Consider the following 20,626-nt stretch of genomic DNA (forward strand, 5'->3'; position numbering starts at 1 on the left):
TTAGAGTCAATTGTTCTCTCCTTCAGAGATTGGCACTTATTACAGTCATTTTTGCTGGCTGTTCTGGGTCCTCGGGGCTGGTGTGACCCTGGCTGTTGCTTCTCCTCTCACTTCTCGCACATACACAGCCTACAGACAGATAGGGTGGGGCCGGCCCACCCCAAGCAACTGTATCTAGGGTTGGGAGTCAACCCCTTCCATATACAGCCATTAAAGATTAGAACATGCATAATAAAATCACATTAACCCGCTTTAGCAGTGAACCGCTGAGTCACTGCATCATCTCCTATCTTGTTTCTGATTAATAGAACGCAGCATGTAGGGGCTGTGTGAATTTGGTACATAAGGTGGGCAGGTGTCTCATTTGATCCTCCAGCTCTTGGAAGGAGAGCTGTCCGGGTAGATCCTGAACAAGTAAGAGGACAACTTGAGGGGTAGATGTATTCATCCTGTGTACTGTACTGTTGCTTTACTGTAGTAAGACACCTCCACTCTCCTGCCACATTGGTGTCCACATCCCAGAAGTGTCTCCCCGTGGAAAAACTATGACTGCTGAAAACTTGGTTGAACCGAGATCTCAATGGGTTATCAGGCCGGTTGTCATGAAGAACAGTTATGGAGGCAGTTTTTAAACCCTGAGTTATGTATACAGTGTTGGTGGCGGTAGTCATATCCAGCAGTATATCGGAAGGATCCTGGGATTGTTGGCTTCTTTGCAAACTAGTATCAGATAAACCTCTATAAAAGTGATAAGATCTACATCTAGATCATTGGTCACTTCCATAAAAAGTGCAAACTCACATGCTATGTTTCAGACGAATGCATGTCGTACTTCATCAAGCCAGAAAATCATGGTCAGAAAATCACACCTTGAATGATCTATTGCCGCAGGCCCTGGAGGAGTGGAGGATGGGAGTGGTAGTGGCACTGGCTGCAATAAACATTCAATGCTCACGATGATGTTTCTGAGCAATGACAGAAGGGCACACCCTTTCTTCCCTCAGGGCACACCCTGAGGTTGGGGCTCCTGTCTGATGGTAGTTGGAGTGCCCTTGGTGTTTTGAGTGTTGTACGGGTGCAAGGCAGGAGATGTAGGTGCTGTCACCGGCGAGTCAGTAACTAGGCCAGCTGTAGAAAATAAACAAGTGCAGAATGGGAGTTGTAGTACATTCAACAATATCAAGGCACAGCTCTAAGACAAGTCACAGTGCATTCTGTTCCTAATAACTGTATATAGGCAAAAGGCAATGATGAGGATAATATGAGTAGTAGTCTCCCAGCTCCTTCTTAACACTTTACAACTTTTCTCACGGCAGGCTGCAAATCCTAAAAACAGTCGGCCAATCCGTTATATACCATAAGTGTATACGGTGCCGTTAACTGTCAATCCTTCCACAAGCACCAAAGTCTATAGCCATAATAAGCAAATACCTGGCTTACACGAACGGACTTGTGATCCTTGACAGTCTTTGGATATCTGTCCCTTCTTCTCTCAGGGATTGTCTCCTTCATAGGAATGATGTTTCTCCTTGCCTCCAGTTTCACACAGGATCACGGGCATCTGATTCTCTCACAAGCAAAGCCCAAAATGAACTAGCATCTGCCCTGAATGGCAGGCAGAGCTAGACTGAAGTGGCTGATGCAATGCTACCTCCAAAGCTAGTTCCCTCTGCTGAGTCAGGGCACAATGAACTAACCAGTGCCACCTACAGACCGCATTTGGGAACACATACAAAGCATTAATCATTTTAGTAATCTACCAAATTAACACTTTGCAGGGCCCTGGTTTGGGATAGGGCACTATTACTGCTGAGGACAACTCTTGTACTTGTGCTTACTGCCTGGAAAACAAACACATCAGACCACTGGAGAAGATCTCGGTCAAAAAGTACTTAAAGGGCTTCTGTCACCCCACTAAACTCATTATTTATTTTTTTTTGCCTTCTTATAATCCCTATACTGCGATATATGAATACATAATGTTCATGAATAAAACGTACTTTTATAATATGTAAATCACCTGTCTACCAGCAAGTAGGGCGGTTACTTGCTGGTAGCAGCCGCATCCTGCTTTCATAAAGACGCCCCCTCCTCATGTTCATTGACAGGGCCAGCGAACGCGCTCGTCCGCAGGCGCGAGATCTTGATAGCAGACAGGGCCAGCCAGAGGACGTTCGCATTCGCTGGCCCTGTCAATCAACATGCGGAGGGGGCGTCTATATGATAGGAGGATGCGGCTGCTACCAGCAAGTAGCCGCCCTACTTGCTGGTAGACAGGTGATTTACATATTATAAAAGTACATTTTATTAATGATCTACTGAACCAAAATGACTAATAACATTATGTATTCATATATCGCTGTATAGGGATTTTAAGGAGCCAAAAAAAAAAATATATAGTTTAGTGGGATGACAGAAGCCCTTTAAAAAAGTTCTACCAACATAAACTAAGAGATTGAAGGACAACTTTTTGAATGGCATGAGACGATGAAGGAACTGCAAAATAAAGCCGTCCCCCCTCACGAACTGATAAAAGACCATATTTGTTGTCATAAAAGCCAAGAGGCAAGTGATGAGAAGAGAAGGCGTCACTCTCAGTCTCCGATCTGTTCCGTCTAGAGACGTAAGGCTGAACTGTCCAACAAAAGAATTCATGTGAAGGAGGCGGCGATCGTGGAAGACCCATCAAATGTGCTACAGGAATCGGGAGAAGATCTTGTTTCTGAAACTACAAAGGTTATTTCCAACAGAGGCCAAATAAGTCATGATGATGATGGAACAGATCTGGATGAAGGTCAGATCCCGGAAATACTGAAGACGGATCTGCCTGATATGGTGGCTGGTGTTATGGGAAGGGTCCCATTGGTCAAATCTCATATCGATGGATTGAAACATGGCTGCCAAAAATTTACCTACATTCAGAGACCTCAAAATTACGTTCCAGACAACGCTGATCCAGAAGTATCCGGTATCTTCCACGAGACTCCTGGAATTTATCAAATTACAACATTGCTGGAAAGTGGAGACCAGTGCACTCCATTACTGGGTCAGAGGTGACACGGTCTGTGGCGTGTGGGCACCTATAATGTCCTCCCCAATGCCCAGGCCCCTCAGATAGGTTATACTTACTGCGCTCCCTGGCACCTCCGACGCTCCTGATGCCCGTATGGCCACCGCGATACTAGAGAGGCTCATCCTCGTTGCGACCTGTTATTGGCTGCCCCCCGTCACCAGATGTTTTGATCCACACTACGGGAAGATGCAGGGGCGTCTGTGCGGGGAGCGGGAGCGACACGGGTGCCGGGGAGCAGGGTAAGTATAACCTATATGAGGGGCCTGGGCATTAGGGGGGTCATTATAGGGGTTGGATAACCCCTTCAACCTTCATCTAATTCTTCACTTCGTCTTGTACTCCAGTCACTTGTGACTGTATCACGTCGCTGCTGGTTCAGTGCCACTTTTAGCCAATTGACACCATTTTCTAAATCTCTGCTTGCTTTTTCTGAGATGCAGAAATCATAAGATGCCTCAGTCCTGTCCACCCGGGTGCAGTTTCCTGTGTTTGGCTCACTGTTGGATAGTCTCTAGGCTACTGTAACAAAACCTCAGCTGTGCCAGCAAGTCTAGGTAAGGGAAGGTCTATAAATAATACGTTTCCATTCACTCACAGCAAGCACAGATCCTAAAAATGCAGTGTGACTAGGCTTTGGAGGATGTCAGGCATGGAGTTTAGACACTACCGTAAGAATTTACTTTTGTAAATGTTTATTTTATTATTGTCAATAAAGCTTTGTCAGAATGGGCGGGGACGTCCCATGACCAGGAAGTGAAGCGCCCAGCTGATTGCTTCTCCGGCCTGACAATCTTGACAGCTATTGGCTACTTGCTGCCAAGCAACCATAATACTGTGCGATGATTGGCTGAATCTCTCTGAGGGAGCGCTCGATGATTGGTTGGTGGGGATGTGACAGCAGAGTGGCTAACGCTGATTGGCTGTCAGTGAGGCACATGGTTCGGTGACCTGTGCAGGCTGCGGCGTGTGTATGGGGTTTTCAGGCCTGCTGTGGAGGCGCCTTTCCCGGGTCCTTGTCATGTCCCAGCCCGAGGCTCGGGCCTTCAGCGCCAGGAAGAATAAGGCACCAAAGGAGCCTCTGCGGCACATTAAGAACAGGGCGAGGCAGGAGGCGGGGGAGCGCCATGCCCCGGCCGTGGTCTATGTGCAGGTGGTGGCGGCCGGGAGCAGAGATGCCGGGGCCTCCGTCTATGTCTTTTCCGACCACCGCAGGTGAAGAGTCCGGACCGAGCGGGCGGCCTGGAGGGGTCAGTGTGAGGAGGGCGGGGGCGCTCAGCTCTGGGGGGGAGTCTGGTCTTGGCACAGCTCTGGGGGGGGGAAGAGTCTGGTCTTGGCACAGCTCTGGGGGGGGGGGAAGAGTCTGGTCTTGGCACAGCTCTGGGGGGGGGGGAAGAGTCTGGTCTTGGCACAGCTCTGGGGGGGGGGGGGAGAGTCTGGTCTTGGCACAGCTCTGGGGGGGGGGGGGGGGAGAGTCTGGTCTTGGCACAGCTCTGGGGGGGGGGGAAGAGTCTGGTCTTGGCACAGCTCTGGGGGGGGGGGAGAGTCTGGTCTTGGCACAGCTCTGGGGGGGGGGGAGAGTCTGGTCTTGGCACAGCTCTGGGGGGGGGGGAGAGTCTGGTCTTGGCACAGCTCTGGGGGGGGGGGAGAGTCTGGTCTTGGCACAGCTCTGGGGGGGGGGAGAGTCTGGTCTTGGCACAGCTCTGGGGGGGGGGGGGAGGGGGAGTCTGGTCTTGGCACAGCTCTGGGGGGGGGGGGGGAGTCTGGTCTTGGCACAGCTCTGGGGGGGGGGGGGGAGTCTGGTCTTGGCACAGCTCTGGGGGGGGGGGGGAGTCTGGTCTTGGCACAGCTCTGGGGGGGGGGGAGTCTGGTCTTGGCACAGCTCTGGGGGGGGGGGGGAGTCTGGTCTTGGCACAGCTCTGGGGGGGGGGGGGAGTCTGGTCTTGGCACAGCTCTGGGGGGGGGGGAGTCTGGTCTTGGCACAGCTCTGGGGGGGGGGGGGGAGGGGGAGTCTGGTCTTGGCACAGCTCTGGGGGGGGGGGGGGAGTCTGGTCTTGGCACAGCTCTGGGGGGGGGGGGAGTCTGGTCTTGGCACAGCTCTGGGGGGGGGGGGAGTCTGGTCTTGGCACAGCTCTGGGGGGGGGGGGAGTCTGGTCTTGGCACAGCTCTGGGGGGAGGGGGAGTCTGGTCTTGGCACAGCTCTGGGGGGGGGAGGGGGAGTCTGGTCTTGGCACAGCTCTGGGGGGGGGGGGGAGTCTGGTCTTGGCACAGCTCTGGGGGGGGGGGGGGAGTCTGGTCTTGGCACAGCTCTGGGGGGGGGGGGAGTCTGGTCTTGGCACAGCTCTGGGGGGGGGGGGGAGTCTGGTCTTGGCACAGCTCTGGGGGGGGGGAGAGTCTGGTCTTGGCACAGCTCTGGGGGGGGGGGGGGGGAGGAGAGTCTGGTCTTAGTCACTTAGGGATCACTCCCGGACACTTCTTCTATTTAACCCTATAATGTCTCCTTTCTCCAGGTATCTCTTCAATTGCGGGGAGGGGGTGCAGAGACTGATGCACGAGAACAAGTAAGAGGCCGGGTACGAGTCCAGGGGGTGGGATTTCGGTCATGTGACCTGCAGCCGCTGATTGTCCTATGTTCTCACTTTTCAGGGTGAAGCTCTCGCGCCTCGATAACGTGTTCATCACCAGAATGAACTGGGCGAATGTCGGAGGACTGTCAGGTGGGTGCATGGACCCCCCCCCAGGGGACAGAGGAATGGATGGGATTGGAAGTGGGCGGGGCAGAAGGCTATTGCTTGATGAATATTCATTAGTTGTGGGGTCTCCGCCCCTGATGAATGCTCTCTGGTTCCCCCGTAGGTGTACTTCTGACCCTGAGGGACGTGGGCCTCCCTAATTGTGTGATCTCTGGGCCCCCACAGCTGGTAAGTTCTCCTGCCCCGGTATATGTACTGATAGAAATCGGGTCTAAACAAGAAGTGCTGCAGTGTAAAGCATGGGCAAATGAGAGCAGCAGCCTGAGTCTCTGATGAGCGAGGGCGTACATTTCAGCTTTTCTCAGGGTCAGTGGATGGTAAAGCTAGGCTGGAGTCATGGGTCACAGTTGTGTTCTAATGAGAGCAGAGCTGCAGTGTAAAGCATAGGGGCCAGAGCAGAGACCTAGGCCTTTGATTAGATGGCAGAGGAATATCAAATGATCATAAACTCCTAAGCCGGACTCGCTGATTATAGCTGTGACCTAATATAGAGCAGACATGCAGTGTAAAGCATGGCAGAGGTCCTGCTGCCTGCCATGCTTTGCTGTACATTTTAAAAAGTTTTATTTTTCCCGCACAGGAAAAGTATCTCCAAGCGATTAAAACATACTGCGGTGCGATGGATGGCCTGACCGTAGGTAAGACCACAGAGATGGGGGCGAGAGGGAAGCAGAGGGTTCAGGTACTACATCATTAATCGCTGTGCTGTTCCGCAGACGTGCGTCCCTACACCGATCCCCTCTACAACGATGAGACCATGTCCGTCACACAAGTGCCCATCTTCAGTAAGTCGTGCCCTCCTCCCTGCCTGATATTGTGTGTCCCGATGAGTCTTTGCAGCAGCTGTAAAGTGAGCAGCTCCTGTTTTAGCATTTTGTGGTGTTTTGCTGGCATCTAGTGGACATTATGAGAATTGCAATTTTTTTTAAAATGTATCATTGCAGGCAGCGTGAGCCCCCCGAGTTCCCCTTCTCCTGATGAGAGTCACTCAGACGCCAGACAAGGAAGGACGTCCCCCGGTATTATGAGAAATCTGGGTGGTAGTGGTCGGGGTTACACAGGGGAAGCTGTGTAACAACCAGTATGGCTGCCACAGCAGATACGAAGTGGGTGTATAGTAAGCGGAGTGGTCACCATCCTGGGGCTGTGATGCCCATACTGGTCGTCACCCAGCTTTCCCAGAACATGACATGAATAGGATTAATCGTAATAATTTCTTCCAGATTTCAGGACGAGACCCTCGAGCAGATCCCCTCTCTGTGTGATCTCCTACGTCTGCAAGGTGAGAGGTCCCCGGGAGATCAGATCTGTAACTGGCCAAATCTGCAGCTGCTCCAGACTAAAAATATATTCAAAACTGAAAAATCTAGGAGGCAAATTTAAAATGCATATAAAAAAGACATGAAGAAGATGAGACGCAGCAGCGAGCCAGCTCTACATATAGCAGAACATCCAGTGACCGCTCCCGTCATGTAGATCTTCTCTTCTCCTCCGTGTGCCCAAGACCATCCTGGTGTCCCCACAGTGTCATCCTGCTGCCACTCCCAATGCTGTACCCCCCCCAATGCCCCAGCATCCTGGTGTCCCCACAGTGTCATCCTGCTGCCACTCCCAATACTGTACCCCCCAATGTCCCAGCATCCTGGTGTCCCCACAGTGTCATCCTGGTGTCCCCACAGTGTCATCCTGGTGTCCCCACAGTGTCATCCTGGTGTCCCCACAGTGTCATCCTGGTGTCCCCACAGTGTCATCCTGGTGTCCCCACAGTGTCATCCTGGTGTCCCCACAGTGTCATCCTGGTGTCCCCACAGTGTCATCCTGGTGTCCCCACAGTGTCATCCTGGTGTCCCCACAGTGTCATCCTGGTGTCCCCACAGTGTCATCCTGGTGTCCCCACAGTGTCATCCTGGTGTCCCCACAGTGTCATCCTGGTGTCCCCACAGTGTCATCCTGGTGTCCCCACAGTGTCATCCTGGTGTCCCCACAGTGTCATCCTGGTGTCCCCACAGTGTCATCCTGGTGTCCCCACAGTGTCATCCTGGTGTCCCCACAGTGTCATCCTGCTGCCACTCCCAATACTGTACCCCCCAATGCCCCAGCATCCTGGTGTCCCCACAGTGTCATCCTGGTGCCACCCCAATACTGTACCCCCCCAATGCCCCGGCATTCTGGTGTCCCCACAGTGTCATCCTGCTGCCACCCCCAATACTGTGCCCCCCCAATGCCTCAGGTACTATACTGCTTAAAAAATAGTGACCCCCCGTAGACATAATTGGGGTCATTTATCAAACTGGTGTAAAGTAGAACTGTCTTAGTTGCCCATAGCAGCCAATCAGATTCCTGCTTTCGTTTTTTGATAGCTCCTTTGGAAAATGAAAGCTGGAATCTGATTGGCTGCTGTGGGCATCTAAGACAGTTCTACTTTACACCAGTTTGATAAATGACCCCAAATATCCCTATAGTGTCCATAGCAATGATGGTGCCCCCGTAATAACAGCCTGTATTGTGCTCCAGGTAATAATGCCTGTAGTATATTTATTCAGTTACTCTCTCCTATAATAGATGCGCTTTGTTAGATCCGCTCACGGTATCAGTGATAGACGGTCACTGTGTGATGCCAATGTCGATGGCAGATTCACAGCTTAGCAGTGGTTTATACAGAACAATTCCGAATATAACATTTATAGTCCCATGATTACAGAATGTTCAATGTGCCACGTCCAGGCACATCCTCGGGAACCCAGCACCCCTTGAAACGGTGAGTTACTCCAAACAGATAAAAGGGGTACAACTGTTCCACAGCCTATAAGGGGTCAGTCAGCTGCCAGCGCCCTGTTTCTTGGCACATTGAACATTCTGTAATCGTGGGACTATAAATGTTCTATTCGGAATTGTTCTGTATAAACCACTGCTGAGCTGTGACTCTGCCATCGACACTGGAACCACACGGTGACCGTCTATCACTGATACCGTGAGCGGATCTAACAAAGCCCATCCATTATAGGAGAGAGTAACTGAGGCCGCAGAGATGTTTTAATGTATATTGTAGACATTTTAATTTATTGATATTTTACCATTTTGGTTGCCATTTGGAGCGCTACGAAGAACAGCGGCTGATAACAGGGAGCCATAGCTTGCCTTAAGTGTTTCCATCTCTCTTTCAGCTTCACGACAGAAAGGGACACTTCCTGGTGATGAAAGCAAAAGAAATAGGACTTCCCGTGTACGTATCTCCCCGGAGCTCTGTACTTAATTCTCTGGCTGCAGAGCTGAAATCTCCCTGCTTGTTCTTTGTCCGTACAGAGCTTGCCCTAGTGATTTGCATCTCCCACCCCATGAGGTAACGCCAGTATTTTCTCTCACATAGAGGGACACGAGAGATCGGACCATTCATAGCAGAACTGAAGGCTGGAAGAAGTGTCACCTATGATGGCAAGGAGGTAATGAGGAAGGCGGGGCATATCGGTTTTGAGGCGGGCAGGGAGGTAACGAGGAAGGTGCAGCATCACGGTAACGATGCAGATGGGGCTTGGAGGTAACGGGGAAGGTGGAGCATGGTGGTAACAAGGAAGGTGAAGCATGGTGGTAACAAGGAAGGTGAAGCATGGTGGTAATAAGTAGGTCAAGAAGGTAACGAAGAAGGCGAGTACGAGGCGGGCAGGGAGGAAATGATGCCGGTGGGGGCAGGGAGGCAGGTGAGGGCACAGCGGCAGGGAGGCTGTTGGGGGCACGGCGGCAGGGAGACGGGCTGGATCAGAGCTGTTATGGGGCGTTGTCCTCTGTGTCTTGACGGGTGTTTTGTCGGTCCCAGGTCTCCCCTGCAGACGTCCTGAGCCCTGATGTCCCTGGACCGGCCTTCATCGTGGTGGAATGTCCGAGCGACGATTTCATAACTCCTGTCACTGAGAACGTGGCATGGAAGAGGTGCGATGGTGGCCACTTCACCGGGGGGAGTGGGGGCAGGAACATGTGGGTTTAGGGTACCAGCCTTTTTGGAGATGCAGAACTTATTTGGTATTTTTTTTTCAGGTATCAGGAAGGCAAAGCAGAAACCGCGGCGGCTTTAGTAATACACATGACCCCCGAACATGTTCTTAACCACAGTATCTACCGGCAGTGGATGGAGAGGTGAGGACATAGGCGTAATGAGTGTGTACTACTGCAGATGCACCACCAGAGGGCAGCAGAGTTCTGAGTATTGACATCTATGGCTCACTCTGCATTGCTAAGACATGTCATTGAGTTTTCACTCAATTTTCAAGATCTCTGCTTTCTCTGAACGGGAGCAGACTTGTTTATATCCAGAGGCTGAAAACCCTTTACAGACCTAGCAGCTGTGAAAGGTGTGACAGTCTGTAACCTAAACCTAGCAGCAGCACAAATCTCTCCCCTGCCCTGATGGTTTGTTACAGTGTATCAGTGCAGCAGGAACGTACCCACTTCCAAGCCTGGCTGTATAGCTTCAGATCACATACCACACCCATCAGCTTTGTGGGCAGGACTTAATCGGGGCAGATTTTCAGCCTGTAGATGTAAAGGTGAATGTCCTCATTCACTGACGGGAAGCAGAGATCTATTTGCATTTTATAATAAATGGTGTTTGAAGGAGGCTGTTCGCCTTAAGGTGAACTTGCACTGTGAGGAGTATAATATTGCCTGTGTCCCTCAGGTTTGGCCCTAGCACCCAGCACCTTCTCCTGAACGAGCACAGCTCCACCGTACATAACCTGAGTAGCTACAAGGTCCAGAGTCAGCTGCACCTGATCCATCCAGACATCTTCCCCCAGCTCCCGGAGATCCGCCCCAAGGTGACGTCACTGGGCTCCGCTAGCTTGCTTTCTTTCCAGTTGAATGTGTTCGATACTCATTAGTTTTCCTGTTTCTGTGCAGGATGAAGCTTCTCATGTGCCCGGGGTGAGGGCGGAGTGTCTCCTGAAATACCAGCTGAGGCCCAAGTTGGAGTGGCAGAGGTGAGTGGACGAGAATATGTAGACCCAGCTCCTCAGAGGCGGGACTCTGTGAAGTGCCAGCCAATCAGCCGCATCCCTTCCTCTGCCTCTAGGGAGTGTAAGGAGAGGAGAGGGGGGTGTATTACACTCTTTGTGCGCTAATTTGTTGTGTTTTTTTACTGTCGCAGAGATCAAGTCGTGCAGAACCAGACTTCTGAGTTTGTGAAGGAGGCCATGGAGCTGCCCGGGTTTGGGAGGGCACTGAAGGAATGTCAGCGGCTCCTGCAAACAGATGGCACGCCGGCAGAGGATGGTCAGTAAAGGGGGATACCTCCCAGACCTCTATAGGTGACTGATTGGTGGAGATCCCCTCGGGGTCCCTTCTCCTGTTGGGTCATGTTAAGTTTTTACCTGTTTGATCCTTTTGGGTTTCACCTTGAGATCTTCCCACATGCTGCAATAGACGTCCAGCTTCTGATCCGGTTCTTGGTGTTCTGCAGGGGTTAATGTGCAGTATCCGGAGGTTGTGTTTCTGGGAACCGGCTCTGCCGTCCCCATGAAGACTCGTAACGTCAGCGGCACCCTGGTACATGTCAGGTACTTAACGGTCTTCCCTATGTGAGTGGGGGGGGTCACGTCCTGTTTGTATGCAGAGCCTCCCCACGTTGGTCTATGTACTTGGTGCCGCTGTTCTCTTCCTGTTCGTCATTGCTGCCTCCATCTTTATTTAACTCTTGCAGTCCCTCCGCCGCCATGCTCTTGGACTGTGGAGAAGGTACCTTTGGCCAGCTGCACCGACACTACGGAGACCGGGTGGACGAGGTGCTGAGCCGGCTCTCTGCAGTCTTCATATCCCATATTCACGCCGACCACCACACTGTAAGCTCCCACTCTGGCTGCTCGTCCTCGGGGGTGTAGCGACTAATGCCGGGTAGTAACCGCCTCCATTTCTCCTCTCAGGGCCTCCTCCGCGTGGTGCTGGAACGAGAGCGGGCGCTGGTAAGTGTACGGTCATAATAGGATTACACTACCGGTGATAAGGGAGCAAGGAGAGCAACAGCGCCACCCTTAACCATCGACTGTGTATGGTATTGCATCTCAGCCAGTAATTAGTATCGATGACCTATCCACAGGATCGGGCATTACTATCAGATCAGCGGGGGTCTGATAACTGGGACCCCCACCGATCAGAGAGGTTGGGCACTGAGTGAGTGCTGCAGTCTCTTCCTAGACCAGGTGTACGCAACTCGGCCCTAGTGGAGCGAATGGAGCTGAGCTGCAATACCGAGCACAGCCTCTGTACAGTGTATGGCGCTGTGCTAGGAAAGCTGTTGGAGCCCGCAGAGCCTCAGGGGTGCGGCCAATCCTGAGGATAGGTTATCATTTGCCGGATAACCCCTTTAAGTGGGCAAACTGCAATGCAACACCAGTCACCACCTTTGGACAAGAGTGGCGCTGTTTGAGGCAGAAAAATGCAAACCCTGTTTTTTTTGTTTTGTTTCTTTTCTTTCTAATTTCCTAAAACTTAAACTGGTCACAAGACACTAGAGCAGGGGTGAGCAACCTGTGGCACTGTAGCTGTTGTAAAACTACAACTCCCAACATGCATACTTGCTCTGCTCTTCTCAGCACTCTCGTAGAAATAGAGCATGCTGGGAATTGTAGTTTCACAACAGCTGGAGCCCACCCCTGCACTAGAGCAAGGGATGCATGCAGATGTTGGGGGGTGGGCTCCAGCTGTTGTGAAACTACAATTCCCAGCATGCTCTATTTATTTCTACGAGAGTGCTGAGATGTTGGGGGTGGGTGAGTGGCAGTAACATGGCTGCAGCAGTTATTTTTGTTTGTCCCGGCCCCAGTTACATTGTGCTTGCTGCAGAGCATTGCACAGCGTTCACTATATCAGCTTTACAGATACAGGAAGTGAAGTGCACTGCTTCAGGGTCCAGGACCCTACAGTCCTGCAGGGGCCACATGTTGGGCCCCGCTACTCTTGAGTCTGTATAATGTTTGCATGTATCTTGTTGCAGGCGTCTCTTGGGAAGCTGTTCAGCCCCGTGCTGGTCATAGGACCCACCGTAGTCATGACCTGGTTAAATCAGTACAACGACCACTGCCAGGAGATTCTGCACAACATCAGGTAGGGGGCGCATCGCAGTCAGATGGGGGTCCTACACTGTCCCCTCAGCCGTAGAGGGAGCTTATAGAGAGCAGCCCTCGGACCCAGCCTGCCCATGTTTTCCATGCCCCTGTAGATTTACATGGCAGTCGCTCTCTCCTCTGTCTGTCGGGGGCTGGACCTGCTCGGTGGAAAGTGGTTACAAAGAGCGACCCTCACCCTGGAGGACCCGTCCTTTATGGGCATCGTGTAATGCTTTCTTTCCCCTGTGGAGGCGCTGCAGGGAAGGTGAACACTCAGATTACAGCTGATTGCCGCTTTGTAATCGGCTTATTGTCAGGGGACCCCTCTAACAAGTGGGGGGGGTTAGCCCAAAGCTGAAGACCCGGTGTGTATACTGTACAGTCATCTTCTTCCTCTACAGATTCATACCATCAAGGAACCTGACCGAAACCTCGGAAGTGGACTGTCCCAAGACTCGAGGATTGATTGAGTCACTTCTAAAGACCTACCAGTTAGAAAAAGTATGTTGATTGTACAGCAGCCTTCTGCTAAGTCCACTTGTAAAGCGTTGTGTACTCCACTCGCATCCAGAACTGCATTTGCCGTTCTCTTGGCTACACCGGTCTCTCAAGTGCCAGTAGAATTGTAAACGCAGCTCTGGATGTGATTGGAGTTTAACACATGATGTGACATTATCCTCGTCCTTCCAGTTTCAGACCTGCTTTGTCCGTCACTGTAAGAACGCCTTTGGCAGTGCGATTGTCCATAAGTCAGGCTGGAAGCTGGTGTTTTCTGGGGACACCATGCCCTGCGATGCCCTTATCAAGATGGGTAAGGTGGCAGTGTAAGCGCTGGTGCTCACCGTCCAATCACCATGTGTCAGGAAATTGCTTTATAGTGATCATGGAAATCTTGTTTTATCAGGAAAGGACGCCAGTCTGGTGATCCACGAGGCCACGCTGGAGGATGGCCTGGAGCAGGACGCCATTGAGAAGGCGCACAGGTACAGTGGTGGTGGTGTAGCAGAGCTGGGCCAGTGGTACTTGTACAGCGCTCATCTAACACGTCCTTCTCTGTTTACAGCACAACCTCCCAAGCCATCGGCGTAGGAATGGAGATGAACGCAGAATTCATGATGCTCAATCACTTCAGTCAGCGGTACGCCAAGCTCCCCCTCATGAGCGACAGCTTCAGCAGCAAGGTCGGAATATCCTTCGATCACATGAGGGTGAGTCGCGTCTTGAGACTTTAGGGCCTTTGTGTGATTGGTTGAGATTTCCAGAATCGGGGTTTACAGTTAGAATTTTCTCAGTGCAGGGAAGGCCTGTGCCCTGTTTACCTCGGGTCTTATACTCCATTCACACCCAGAGCTGCATGTACTTGGCAGCTGTCTGCATTCATTGCTCAGACACACAACTTACTTAGGAGCTGCGGTGGCTGAATGGATGGTCGACGGCAAAACAGGGTTGGGACATTGATTGGCATATTGCTAGGATCTGCCATCAGTGTCAAATAGGTGCGGGTCCCGTCTCCAGAATGGGGCCCCCAAAGTGAAGGAGAGCATACCACTCACACTTGACCACCTTCTATTGATTTCTATGGGACTTCCGAAAATAGGCAAGCGAGCACACTCAGCTACTTTTTGAAAGTTCCTCAGAAGTGAATGGAGAATGCACTGCGCGTGTGCGACCCCCACCCTCCGTTTACCGCTAAGGGACGGCCAGAAATAGCTGGGCTGGTGCTTGGCTGTGAATGGAGGATGGCTGTGCATGCGCTGTGCACTAGCCATTCACTTTTATGAGATTTTGAAAATAGCAGAGTGTACTCGCTTGGCTATTTTCAGAACTCTGGCCGACGCACATGGTGGCCATCCCGCTCCCCTGCCTGCGCAGTATGCCGCTTGAATTGCAATAAAAGCAACCAGCATAACCATCGGTGAGTGCCGCGTCTCTCTCTATTTATCCATTTTCCCATAGAAGTGAATGGAGAGCATGCTGTTCATGCGCTTTCCTTCACTTCTGGAAATAGGTTCGGGTCCCACCTCTTGGACCTGCTTCTGACATTGATGGCATATCCTTGCAATAGGTCATCAAGGTCTGAGATGAGCCAACTCCTTTTAAAGGGTATGTCCACACCTGGCTGAGATGTTGCAGAGGATGAAATTCCTATGCCATATATTCAGTTTTTTGGGCAGAATTTTCCTCTGCATTTTCCGGCACATCTAGACAAGCCCTTTTATCTCCCACAATGCAGCGTTATCCGTACACATCCTTGACACCGGCCAAGAGGACCTACAGGAAATCGGCAGCGTTGTGAATGCAGCACTGGGTGTAGCTAGAGCATATTTAGAAAATCGCTAATTCTTTAAATTGGGATTGCACCTCTTTCTTGAGGCTGTAAGTGCAGCTCTGGAGGTGACTGGAGTATAAGACATGACGTCATTTAAGTATAGATCGTCATAATCACCTTGATCGCTATGTTTCAGATCCGACTGAGCGACTTGAGAACCCTCCCTAAGCTGATGGGTCCTCTCAAGGCTCTGTTCGCTGAAGATCTGGAGGAACTGGAGGAGCGGAAGCAGAAGAGAGAACTGCGACAACAGGAGCCGGAGACTGAGTCCAGCGACTCAAAACCTGTCCCCACCGTGAAGCGGGACCTGGATGACGCCAGCGTGCCGGCCGATGTCAAGAGGTTAAAAGCCAACTGAGCGTCAATCGAGTGGTGAAATATCTGAGAGGCGCGTCACAGGTCATGTGATCCCAGGACCAAGGGATCTGCAGAGGAGAGGTCCAAGCCCACCTCGCATGTACCGAAACGTTGGCGCTTTTGACTTTTTTTTATTTTTTTTCTCCACCTTTGCAGGCAGGTAGGTGTCAGGGGTGAGACGGAGAGCTCATGGACACGCCTGAAATCTTAAGGATGCTGCCAATGTGACCAGCTCGGGGTCCCTGATTCTGAGGGTCCATATGTACGAGGCCTTAAAGGAGTTGTGCCGAGAAGTATTTATCATAGGGTTATATATTTCATTCTTAGAATTTATTTTTAATAAAGTCTTAACATCTAAAAACAAAAAAAAATCCATATTTAGCAACTTAACCCCTCCTCCTCCTCCTCAAATGCAATAACCCCCATTAAAGTGGTCATTATGGCCTAACCATAGACTTGCGTGGGAGGCTTCTACCTCCACCACCATGGAGACATAACCGGCGGGTCCGCTGGATCCTATTGACAGTGCCATAGAAGTTATTCTAATGCCTCGTTAAAGTCTGCAGTGGTTTTGCGTACACAGCTCCTAATACAGATCTGTGTCTCCATGACTACAGACTACGCTCACTGTGTAGTCGGACCCTGTTCCCTTCCTGGGCAGAGGGTGGAGTAATACATGACTCTAAAATCTGACTACGTGGGGTTTGGTTTGTAATGTGTAACCATAGAGACACACAGTTCTGCATAGGAGCTGTAGACACACAACTGTTAGGCTCTAAAGGGGTTATCCTGCTAAATATTATGATGGCCTACCCTCAGGATAGGGGAACGACTCCTGGGAGCCGCTGCACTCACTGGGACGCTTTTCAAGCACAGCGCCACACATTGTATAGTGGCAGTGCTTGGTATTGCAGCTCAGCCATATTCACTTCAATGGGGCTGAGCTGCAACTGGGCCGTGCTGTATGGTGACATCACATGGCCTAGGAAGAGGCTGGCCTAGGAACAGCTGATCAGGAGGGGTCCCCTGCTTAGGGCTCATTCAGACGGCCGTACGTTTTTTGCTGTCTGCAAACAGTTTTTATTTTTATGGACAGTTCAGCATGTCCGCAATAAAACAGATTGCATTTATTATTTTTGCGGACCCATAGACTTCAATGTGGCCACGTCCTGATTTGCACTGACAAGTATGGAACATGTTATATTTGTTTTGTGGAGCCATAAAACGGAATAAAATGGCCCTATAGAAGTGAAACACGTATTTCTGCTGCTGAAAAGCAAAATATCAAAGACTTTTTTTTTTTTTTTTAATCTAAACACATGAATGTGACCCTATGAGTTATTGTGCCCGGATGCAAATACAATAAAGGGCTTGTTTGGGTTGTGACTGTGCCCAGTTTTAAGTGTCACCTCCACGCTGTCCGATCCAGATGTAAAGCTCCCATAGTGTTGTTGTGTTGGGGTCCATTCAGACATCTGTAGAATGTGTCCGCACCCACTCTGCAATTATCCGGAACGGGTGCGGACCCATTCATTCTCTATGGGGCAGGAATGGATGCGGACAGCACACAGTGTGCTGTCCGTATCCACATTTCCAGAGCACGACCCCGGAAAAAAATAGAACATGTTCGAATAGGCAGTTCTATGGGAGGAGGTGTGAATGTACCCTTAGGCCTCATGCACACGACTGTTGTGTGCATCCGTGGCCGTTGTCCGTTTTTTTTCGCAGACCCATTGACTTTCAATGGGTCAGTGGAAAAATCGGAAAAGGCACCTTTTTGCAGCCGAGGCCGTGATCCATGTATCCTGTCCGTCAAAAAAAATATGACCTGTCCTATTTTTTTTTACGGACAACGGTTCACGGACCCATTCAAGTCAATGGGTCCGTGAAAGAACACTGATGCACACAAGATTGGCATCCGTGATCCGTGGCCGTAGGTTACTTTCATACAGACGGATCCAAAGATCCGTCTGCATAAAAGCTTTTTCTGATCTAAGTTTTCACTTCGTGAAAACTCATATCCGACAGTATATTCTAACACAGAGGCGTTCCCATGGTGATGGGGACGCTTCTAGTTAGAATACACTACAAACTGTGCACATAACTGCCCCCTGGGTTAATTTGTACTATCATATCCCCCTGTATGAGATCAGGGCTGCCAGGCAGCAGTGTGCGGCCCCCCTCCCTATTGTAATAAATTGTTGGTGGCACAGTGTGCGGCCCCCCTCCCTCTATTGTAATAATAGGTCGGTGGCACAGTGTGCGGCCCCCCCCTTCCTCCCTCTATTGTAATAATTTGTTGGTGGCACAGTGTGCGGCCCCCCTCCCTCTATTGTAATAATAGGTCGGTGGCACAGTGTGCGGCCCCCCCCCTTCCTCCCTCTATTGTAATAATTTGTTGGTGGCACACTGTGCCCCCAACCTATTATTACAATAGAGGGAGGAAGGGGGGGGCCGCACACTGTGCCACCAACGATTTATTACAATAGAGGAAGGGAGGGGGGGGGGGCCCCCCCACTGGCCACCAATGATATTCAAACTGGGGGGGGGGGGTCTGCCCCTTGCTGCCTGGCAGCCCTGATCTCTTACAGGGGGATATGATAGTACAATTAACCCCTTCAGGTGCGGCACCTGAGGGGTTAATTGTACAGATCACGGCCCCTTGTAAGAGTTCGGGTGCTGCCAGGCAGCAGGGGGCAGTCATGTACACAGTTTGTAGTATATTCTAACTAGAAGCGTCCCCATCACCATGGGAACGCCTCTGTGTTAGAATATACTGTCGAAAATGAGTTTCACGAAGTAGCTCATATCCGACAGTATATTCTAACATAGAGGCGTTCCCATGGTGATAGAGACGCTTCAAGTTAAAATATACCATCGGATTGGAGAAAACTCAGATCAGATGGTATAAAAGGGACTCCAGACTTTACATTGAAAGTCAATGGGGACGGATCCGTTTGAAATGGCACCATATTGTGACAACGTCAAACGGATCCGTCCCCATTGACTTGCATTGTAATTCAGGACGGATCCATTTGGCTCCGCACGGCCAGGCGGACACCAAAACGACTTTTTTTTTTCATGTCCGTGGATCCTCCAAAAATCAAGGAAGACCCACGGACGAAAAAACGGTTACGGACCCCGTTTTTGCGGACTGTGAAAAAATACTGTAGTGTGCATGAGGCCTTAGGCTGAGTTCACACTTCAGTTATTTGGTCAGTTACTGGGAGCTAGAAAATGTCCTCCTGTTCTGCCGTTTTTGACCTGCACCCGGTTTTGGCTCCTAATAAATGACCAAATAACTGAAGTGTGAACTTGGCCTTACAGAGGGATGAGGTGGTACCTGGTATCCAAACCAATCGACTACCCACCAGTAATTGGTGGTCTTGATGTGTCCAGTTTTTGGTCCAAGACTTACTGTGTGACAGGCTATACTCTGAATGCCCCTAGGAAGCCCACGAGGACATGGAAGGGTTTCCTCGCTCTGAGCGGAAGCTTATCCCTTTCCGTATCTTTTTCGTAGCCACAAAGCAGACGTTCACTAACACCAGGAACCAGCCTGCCCTCCACTACATGATTAAAGGGGTGTTCCAGTAATGAGTTATCACCTATCCATTGGCTAGGGGAGAACTGTTAGATCGATGGGACCCGCAATGATCATGGGAACGGGAGTCCTGTGTCCCTGCTGATCCATTGATTGCCGTGTGAGTACAGCACTGCCATCTTCGCCAGCCCTATAGAGCTTGAAGGGGTTCTCTGGGAATTAAGAAAATGAAAATACTTATTTGTTACTTCATTATAAATATATTACCAAATACCTTTCATTAGTTTTAATGGCTCATTTTGTCCAGGGGAGCAATGACTAGGAGAAACAAAATGCCCTCCGTCCTATTAGTACACACAAAACCTGTCCTAATCAGACAGGAGGACAAGTTAAAGAGCTGCGCTATCTTCCTCGTCAGGGATTATGAACCTGAATACAGTTTAATATGATCTTCAGATGAATCTCTGTAGGGATGGAGTTCATGAGGAGACATGAAGTACAGAGAGGAGGTCGGGGTGTAGATAATGAGCAGCAGTACTTGTATGCAGTCTCCATTACCACAGTCTGTCCTGTTCCTCTCTGCACTTTATTTCTCCTCATGAACTCCATTCCTACAGAGATTCAGCTGAAGATCTTATCTGTATTCAGGACCATAATCCCTGACAAGCAGAGAGGAGGATGAGGCAGATCTTTACCTCAGTGTTGTGAAGTTACTTGTCCTCCTGTGTGATCAGGACAGGTTTTGTGTGTAGTAATAGGACGGCAGAAATTTTATTTCTCCTAATAATTGATCCCCAGAAGACAAAATGAACCACTAGAAATGAAATGTATTTGGGAATATATTTATACTAAAGTAATATTTAAGTATTTAGATTTTCTTAATTCCTGGAGAACCCCTTTAAATGAAGTGACAGTGCACTTGTTCCATCTCCGCTCCGTACATACGGAGGGACACAGGATCCCTGTTCTCGCCACTGGCGGGGCTCCACCAGTCTACCAGTTATCGCCTGCCCAGTGGATAATGAGAAGCAGGGCATTGTACACACTGTGAATATTTGGGACACTTGGATCACGTACACACCACACAAGACCCCAGAGAACCTACAAGCTCCTTGCAGAAGTGGCCCCTGCTGGATCCTGGTGCTTTAGCGATATATACGCCATGTTCTGGTCCTAACAGACTTTCGTAGTTTTATTCGACCTCCCTGTGTCCGACCATCACAAAAATAGTCGACCCCAGGAGAAAAGGGAGCTTTTATAATGAAAATATCACAAAATACACAGTAACATTAGAATCCTAATCTGCTGTATATGTAATACATTTATAGGTTTCATACTCCAGTCACAGCCAGAGCTGCAAGTGCAAGTCTTCTATCCATCAGCGCTGGACTGTAGAGGACAGCAGAGAGAAGTGAAATCCTGTAACCTGATCTAATGAGGAACCAGCAACATTGTGAATGCAGCTTTGACTGTGACTGGAGT

At 50.4% G+C, this 20,626-nt stretch overlaps 1 protein-coding gene across 2 annotated transcripts; it reads left to right on the top strand.

The window, feature by feature from the left end:
• The first annotated feature begins 3,989 nt into the window (after positions 1-3,989).
• ELAC2 (elaC ribonuclease Z 2) lies at positions 3,990-16,951 on the top strand. Of its 2 annotated transcripts, none has more exons than XM_044296320.1 (24): positions 3,990-4,320; positions 5,581-5,631; positions 5,717-5,787; positions 5,927-5,991; positions 6,404-6,461; positions 6,540-6,608; positions 6,768-6,842; positions 7,047-7,105; positions 8,988-9,046; positions 9,191-9,263; positions 9,635-9,747; positions 9,853-9,951; positions 10,493-10,631; positions 10,714-10,793; positions 10,961-11,085; positions 11,273-11,369; positions 11,513-11,651; positions 11,733-11,771; positions 12,803-12,912; positions 13,316-13,415; positions 13,605-13,725; positions 13,819-13,897; positions 13,978-14,122; positions 15,380-16,951. In XM_044296320.1, exons 2-24 carry the CDS (start codon positions 5,618-5,620, stop codon positions 15,599-15,601), a joined length of 2,151 nt encoding a protein of 716 aa, XP_044152255.1. In that variant the 5' UTR covers positions 3,990-4,320; positions 5,581-5,617; the 3' UTR covers positions 15,602-16,951. The 2 variants fall into 2 exon arrangements, with proteins under 2 accessions (XP_044152255.1, XP_044152254.1); XM_044296319.1 differs by having other exon boundaries at positions 3,991-4,285; positions 15,380-16,950.
• Positions 16,952-20,626: the final 3,675 nt, after the last annotated feature.

This window comes from Bufo gargarizans, chromosome 6 (assembly GCF_014858855.1).
Source record: "Bufo gargarizans isolate SCDJY-AF-19 chromosome 6, ASM1485885v1, whole genome shotgun sequence".
In the NCBI taxonomy this organism is placed as follows: domain Eukaryota; kingdom Metazoa; phylum Chordata; class Amphibia; order Anura; family Bufonidae; genus Bufo; species Bufo gargarizans.